The sequence below is a fragment of the Symsagittifera roscoffensis genome, chromosome 2 (genome assembly GCF_963678635.1).
Source record: "Symsagittifera roscoffensis chromosome 2, txSymRosc1.1, whole genome shotgun sequence".
Taxonomy (NCBI): domain Eukaryota; kingdom Metazoa; phylum Xenacoelomorpha; order Acoela; family Convolutidae; genus Symsagittifera; species Symsagittifera roscoffensis.
Window position 1 is genome coordinate 4552670 of NC_087063.1, and position 7502 is coordinate 4560171.

Genomic DNA, 7502 nt, shown 5'->3' on the forward strand with positions numbered 1-7502 from the left:
ACGTTTCGTAAAATGTTTCATTTCACGTTGAAATTTATATATATTTTTTAATATAATATATATTGTGGTTTGAACGGTGTTCCCTCCGTTTGCTTTAACCCTCCCCTCCCACGTTCCACCCCCCTCTGTTTAGATTACCCCCCTCCCCAGTTAAGCTTAATTGCCATTCACTCCCGTACCCCCCCCCCCTATTCATTGGTAGAATTTGGGGAGTGGGTTAATGATTGACACCCCCCTCTCTTTAATTGCGGGGAGTTAAAATTACTTGAGGTGGTGACCTTAGACATGGAATTTAGTAAAGGACACGGCATACTTTTTGCAAATTTCCTGCAAAACTTGAAAAAACACACTGTACCTCCGCGTCCAGACAGTTCGGCCAAAGACAATTCAGCCGATTTGAAGTTCAAACAATTCAGCCAAAAGTATGCGGACAAGACAATTCGGTCAAAGACAATTCAGCCAATAATAGTGACCGCCGCAGTCGCGCCAACGTGTTGCGGGCTTGCCAACAGAGGGTAGGACTCTATACGAAACTTAGAGCCGGTTATCGCCGCGACGCGGCGACCTTGAACCGAGAAATCACCCCACTTCTGATTTTTTTCTTTCGAACTAGCGTTTTGTAAAACTGGCTGAATTGTCTCAGGCTGAATTGTCTGTATATTTGTGGCTGAATTGTCTGAGTTTCAAATTGGTTGAATTGTCTTTGACCGAATTGTCTGTGCGCCCTGTAGCTGACATACAACTTCGAAAAAAGAAAATATATATTTACACCGTAAATTTTTTCTTTCATGTTTTCATGTGCATGTGCCTAGTGATTTCTAAACGGCAAGACTGGATGCAGAATGTTCTTGAACGGGGTGTCTCACAGCAATATTGAGAAATATTGATCCTGCCTGAATTGTTTGATGGTTTTTGGAACCACTGAGGCTTACAAATTGTCTGGAACTTTATTTGATTTTCCTTAGTCTAGATCATAAAAGAAGATAATAGTGATAACTGTTTATTTTCCTTTAGGCCAGGAGACGCAGAACCGCAATCACATTATGCATTTTGCACAAAAACTGGTGATTATCAAGGTCGGACGATTTCATTTGAATTCCAGGCCAGTACAACAAACTTACCTAAATGATTAGCTTACACAAATACTTTGTTAGGTAAACAAGAATCTATTTTTTTCAGGGGTTTTTATTCAGGAAGGGGCAAAGTGTCTGCGGGGTGAAAAAGGCGTCGTAAAATATTACCAGAGGGGGATCCTTTAGTTGGCAAGGGGGTTAGGTTTCTAAAGGCGGGAGCAACTTTCCCCCCAAACCCAACCCTGCTATTTGGTAATGATGTTTTCCAAAATGCCATTAATGAGTTACATCAATTAAATTACAAATTACTCATAAAAATTGGTTTTAATTGACAAAATTTTTTTTCGAGCATTTGGTTGTCAACAAATCAACAAATAAAAACAGCGCAATACATTACGAATGCTTCGATAATAATTTTGACTAGCAATTTTTTTGGCAAAATGATTCCAAAGAATGATAAAAAACATAGTTTTCCAAAAATTTGATTGCGGCTATTTTGACAAGATACAGTTTTTACAGTTTTCTGGGCGACTTCAAAAAATGAATATGGTCTATCTAAAAAAGGATCGACAATTTTTTTTTAAATCAGTGTGAGAAAATTTTAGATCCACTATTTCCTGATAGTTAGCAAAAAAAACTGCCGGTGCCAAAAAAATTGTTTTAGATGTGAAGCTAAGAATGGTCACTCGCCTGCTGAAGTCAATAAACTAAAGGTTTCCGTCAGAAAAAAACCTCGTCAGTTAATTAGCAGTTTGATGATATTTGTTCGTTTTCTTTAAACTTTTGCCGCGGATCACGGGATATCCTTTTCCAGCATAACTACTACTTTTACCCTCGTTTCTTTATTGAAATGATTTTTCAAACTGAAACTGGAGGGCATAACAAAGCATCAACTCTGAAGTCAATCTTCTATGAAACTTAACAACTTGTAGCATATTGAAGGCTAAATCATCTGCGAAAACGTTACGATAATATAGAACGCCTATGAAGAAAAAGTGAGCCTGTTGAAATATGTTTCAAACCAATTCTACCTATTGCGAACATAGCATGTTCGCACTGTTTTTCCGGTTGCTGTAACAAAATTTGCAATTGTTGAATGGAAATTTCTTTATGAATATGTACTACTTTAAAGAGAGATGGCAATCATTTTTACAATACATTTTCTAAAGAAAAATCATACGTTCAACTTTTGCATGAGAGAGATTAGTGTTAGTTTTCTGCAAAGAAAGATCTGTATGATCAAAGTTATCCCTGACGCTCAAGAATCATAGAGTGCATAGACACTTGCGACTCTGACAAATCTGTCCCAACAAAATAGATAGAATTTTCTGTCATTTGTGTCCAAACAAAGCTCCACAGCTCTAAAATTATGATTTTTAGAAAGACCTAGCTTCCTAAATGAAGGAGCGATTTCATCCCCCATTTCGACCCTGCTTGTTTGTAAAAGATTATTTATTACATTAACTGAACTACTCGTCAGAAGATATTTTAAATGCTAAAAAACTTGTTTTTCGAGCATTTGGTTGACAACTAGTTAGAGCATTTTGTTTTTCGAGCATTTGGTTGTCAACTAATCAAAAAGTAAAACCATGCATTTCATCACAAATATTTACGTATTAAAATTGACCTGCAATTTTTGTACTGAAATGTTTCCAAAGAGTGCCTAAGTTATTTTGATTTGACAAATCAGTTTGAGAAAAATCTTAGAACCGCTTTTTCCTAATATTTTGCAAAAAAAATTGCCTGTGCCTCAAAAATCAAACTCTTATAATTTTTTAGAAGTGAACTTAAAAACTGTCACTCACCAATTGAAATCATTGAAAAGTATTGTTATCCATCAGAAAAAAATGTCATTTGTTAGTTGGGAGTTTTGGTGATAACTGCTTTTTATTTTTACACTTTCGCCGCGGATCACCGGATGTCATTTTCCAGCATAACTATTACTTCGACCCTCATTTCTTTATCGAAATAATTTTTTAATTTTAAACTGGAAGGCATAACAAAGCAGCTACTCTGAAATCATTTATTGGCAATTACAGTTTTTTGCCATTTCTTGAAACTTGAGGCATCATGAAGGCCCTGAATCAAGCGTTTCTGCGAAAAAAATTACGATAGCAAAGAGCGCCGAATGCCTATGAACATAAGGAAAAAAAATTATTTTATCCAATTCTGCGTATTGCTTACATAGCATGCTGGAACTGTTCTTCTGGCTGCTGAAACAAAACTTGCAACTGTTGAACAAAAATTTCTGTATGAATATGCCCTAGTTTAAAGAGAGACAAAAAAATTACGATACCGAAGAGCGCCAAATGCCTATGAACATAAAGAAAAATATGATTTTAGCCAATTCTGCTTATTGCGCACATAGCATGGTGGAACTGTTCTTCTGGCTGCTGCAACAAAATTTCCAACTGTTGAATGAAAATTTTTGAATGAATCTGCACTAGCTTCAAGAGATGTGGCAATCCTTTTTCAATACATTTTTCAAAGAAAAATCATACGCTCAACTTTTGCATGAGAGACATTAGTGTTATTTTTCTACAGAAAAATTGAAACTCAAGTTCTGTCCGATTAAATTAACCAAGACACTCAACAACCATAGAGTGCATAGACACTAGTGCCTTGGACGATTCTGTCTCAGACACGTTGGTTCAAAAAGCTGAATTTTCTGTCATCTGTGTCCAAACAATATTTCGCAGCTGCAACTTATGTTTTTTAGTAGCTGAGACCTTGCAGAAAAAAGTGATTACCCTAGTGAACTGACAAGTGTGTCACCTATTCAATGTCGTCAATTAGTGAATTAGTGACAAAAGTGTCAAGGAATGATTTGTCTTTGTGTTTTTCTGTCTTTCGGACGATTTTGTTTGTGGACACAATTGTCAGACACGCAAACGACACGCAAAGATATGTTATTTTGATGTTTGAATGCAACTTTGACAGCTAATCAAATTGACTACTTCAAAAAAATTGCCTGAGCGAGAACAGTACAATCAATCAATGAAAATTGAAGCAGACCCACAATCATTGAAAAAATTCTTAAATCAACAGACAATTGCTAAGACTCCGGTGAGAAAGCTGATGCACTTTTCAATTCTGCTGGAAAAATGCACGAGATAATTAAGAGTCTCTCAATGTTGAATCAGCAAAAAATCTCGAAAAAACAACGGCCGGGTGAAGGTTGTTAGCCGCAATGATCCATTGCGCATATACTAAATGCGTGACTTCCAATCTAGGTGTCGGGATCAACTCTGGGCAGGGACTAAAATACCTGATTGTTGTTTCCGCTGCTGTTTCTCCCCAAAATCTTTTCTTAGAATGATAAATCATCTAAAATTCTTACAAAACTTTCCATCAAATTCCCTTGTCAAATAGAGTACAAAAGAATTGAGTGATGATTTTGCAATCGCCCCTTAAAACTTTGAATGCCAATTTATAGTTTGCAATTGTCACGCTAACACAATTTGCTGCGGCCGTTTTTGAGTTTATCTATTGAGTTTACGAAAAAAATTGGCCAACACCTATTCCCAAGATTCCCTTGTCGAAACTTCTGAACAATTCTCTCAAGTCGCATTTGACATTTCACAACCTCTAGAAAAAGAAATCATTCTTAAGGAACAGTTCTTAGTTCTCTTCAAAGCGCTCAAATCACCTTCAATTTATGCAAGCTTATAGCTTATAGTTCTTCCGACTTTCAAAATCCCGAGTAGGTGCAGTTTTGTGGCTGGAAATACGCAGCCGGAAATCATCTTCAGTCGAACGCAGAATCGACCTGAAGCGAGCAAAGTTAAATATTCTATAACAGTTTTGTTTGTCGGTTTCTTTCGGCATATTGAAAACGCAGGTCCAATTTACGAAAAACTGTAATGCAAATGTGTTAATTATGGGCAGTTATATTATTTATATGCTTAAAGACCAGCATATTTGTTTTCTATACAAGACCGTCACGAGAAGGCCTGGCACTGTGCCAAAAGCAATGTTTTGGGTTAACTACAAAAAATGGTCACCACCCAGAACAGTATGCTGTAAAAAGAGTTTAAGCACAAAACTACTATCAACACAGAAGTTAACACTATGCTGAATTTAACGATATTCTAATTAAATTTGAAAAGTATTATAAAAAAAATACTTCGATTGTTTTTCATTTCAAAAATTTACGACCTAAATTTCTAAAATTAAAGTATCCAATTCTCGTTTTTTGGCTTACTGGCACATATGTAGCACCAGAATCAAGAAATGCTTTTACAAATCTGAAACACAATTGAAACAGAAACAATGGATTTGACTTAGTTTTTAAATATATATTCCTCAAACTTAACCAGTTTGGCGTTAAATTCATATCGGATCTATGTTGCTTTTTTCAGCTTGGTATTCTGGGACCAATTATTTGATTTTGGCAAAATGACCGCCTCCTTGTGGTGTTCATAAAAAGATCAGCACGCATTCTGGTTGAGCTAACTGCGCATCATTCACACATATAGACTGGAATAGTGTGTTATATGATGTGATCGACCAATAAATCGTTCTACCATTCCATTGTGCTTGACAAAAATTGACAATTTTCAATTTTTTTGTCTGTGCCCGGCCTATATTATACTGCGGTCGAGATAGGTTTTGACTGTGCTCGAACTGTTTAGCTAGTGTTCAATCTAGTTTTTCTCTGTGCTCGACTAAAATTGCAACATATTTTCAGATTTTATTAACCAAAATCGGATAGCCTTCGACTGTATTGGACATACTTTTCAAAATTTTAAGCAAAATTGGGCTTGTTTCGATTCTTTTTATTTTTTCGAACATGGAAGAATTGACCAATCAATCACAAATAGTAGAGAATAAAAGTTATGACTATTAAAAAAGCTAAGCTTGAATTTTAAAAAATCCTCAACTATCTACAATATTTTTCTGAAATCTCAATGAAAAGCCAGATTAATTTCAATCTTTATTCAATACATTTCTAGGTTCAAATCTAATTGATTTGTAATTGCTCATTGCTCGTTGTTAGAAGAGAAAAATCAAACTTTTTTGTTGTTGCGACTGCAGTTTTTCTTGGGTTTCATTTATATCAAAAGTATGTTTCAAAAGTTTTATTTTATGATGTTGGGTAAATAGGTTACCTTGATCCTTTAATGGAACGGTTCAAAAGTTCGCTGATCAAATCTCCTTTTTCAATGCAAAGCAGTTTGAATTACTTAGACGAAATTAGTGAATTTGCGACCTAATACGCGTTATGCTCGAATTGTAATAAAATTAAACAAAAAATGATAAAAAACTATCTTTTTTGTTAGGAATTTAATCCAAAAAATTATTCTGCAATTTATTTTCCGAAATTGGCTAACGAATTGCTTGCTGCATTTGGTTTATCAAAGATTACACAGAAACTACCGGGTCAATTGCTTAAAAGCCTGTATAAAAGTGAATCTTTTTGGTAGCCCAACAACGTGTAAAAGGGGTATATTCTTCTAGAAGTTTTTTTTCGATATAAAGTGCCAAGTTTTATTTAAATTATTATTTTTTATTCGTTTCGCACAATTTTTGTGATCACGCCCATTATATTTATTGTTAAACTACATAAGAGGCAGATTCTTAAATAATTTTTTTGTAATTTTTTATCCAATAAATGCGGCCAAAATTATACGTTTTTTTGTGGGCGAGTTTACAAAAACAAATACACCAGATTTTTTTCTAAATAAATTTGGAGCAACTGTTTTTTTGATCATTTTTATCAAAACTCAAAACAGTTGAGAAAATGCGATTTGTTGTTCCAGTTTTTTTGTCCATATAATTTAAATCAGTTGTGTAATATTGGATCGTAATCTTATTGTCAACCGCAATTGCCTCTTTAGGCATACCGGCGAGACTCGCTTGCGCAAATGTTTTTTAGGTGCTTTTGATGGATTCATGATGTAACAATTTTGAGTATACGGCTTATAGGTTTTTGTGTATTTAGAACAAGAAAAGGAATGGCTTCATCAAAACTGAAACTGAAAACAATTTTTGTAATGATTTTTGTAACTGGACCTCCAAATCACCCGAAGCTATAGGGTGCAAGAGGGAATAGTAGTCTGGGAGTTTGAGAATTAAAAATTGGGTTTTCAGACTGAAAATATAACTGGCATAAATAGAAACGAAATTAGACAATGAGGAGTTACTTTTTTCCATCCGTTCTATTCATCGTAAATTTGCAAGACGGCAAAATCGCGGAAAGTAACAACTGCTCTCTCTACTCTCTCTCTCTCTCTCTCTCTCTCCCTGCTATCCCTTTTTTCTCTCTCTCTCCCCTCTCTCTCTCACTCTCTCTCTATCTCTCTCTCTCTCTCTCTCTCTCACACACACCTCTCTATCTCCTCTCTCTCTAACTCTCTTTCTCTTTCCTCTCTATCTCTCTCCTCTCTCCTCTCTATCTCCTCTCTCTCTAACTCTCTTTCTCTTTCC

The 7502-nt window shown here is 35.3% G+C and overlaps 1 protein-coding gene across 1 annotated transcript in view; it reads left to right on the forward strand.

Moving 5' to 3' along the window:
* Positions 1 to 285: 285 nt before the first annotated feature.
* Positions 286 to 7502, forward strand: part of LOC134839661 (cathepsin L-like) — a 10209-nt gene continuing 2992 nt past the window's right edge. The window contains exons 1-2 of the mRNA XM_063855283.1: positions 286 to 422; positions 682 to 772. Coding sequence (XP_063711353.1) covers positions 286 to 422; positions 682 to 772 — 228 coding nt within the window. The remainder of the gene's footprint in view (positions 423 to 681; positions 773 to 7502) is intronic.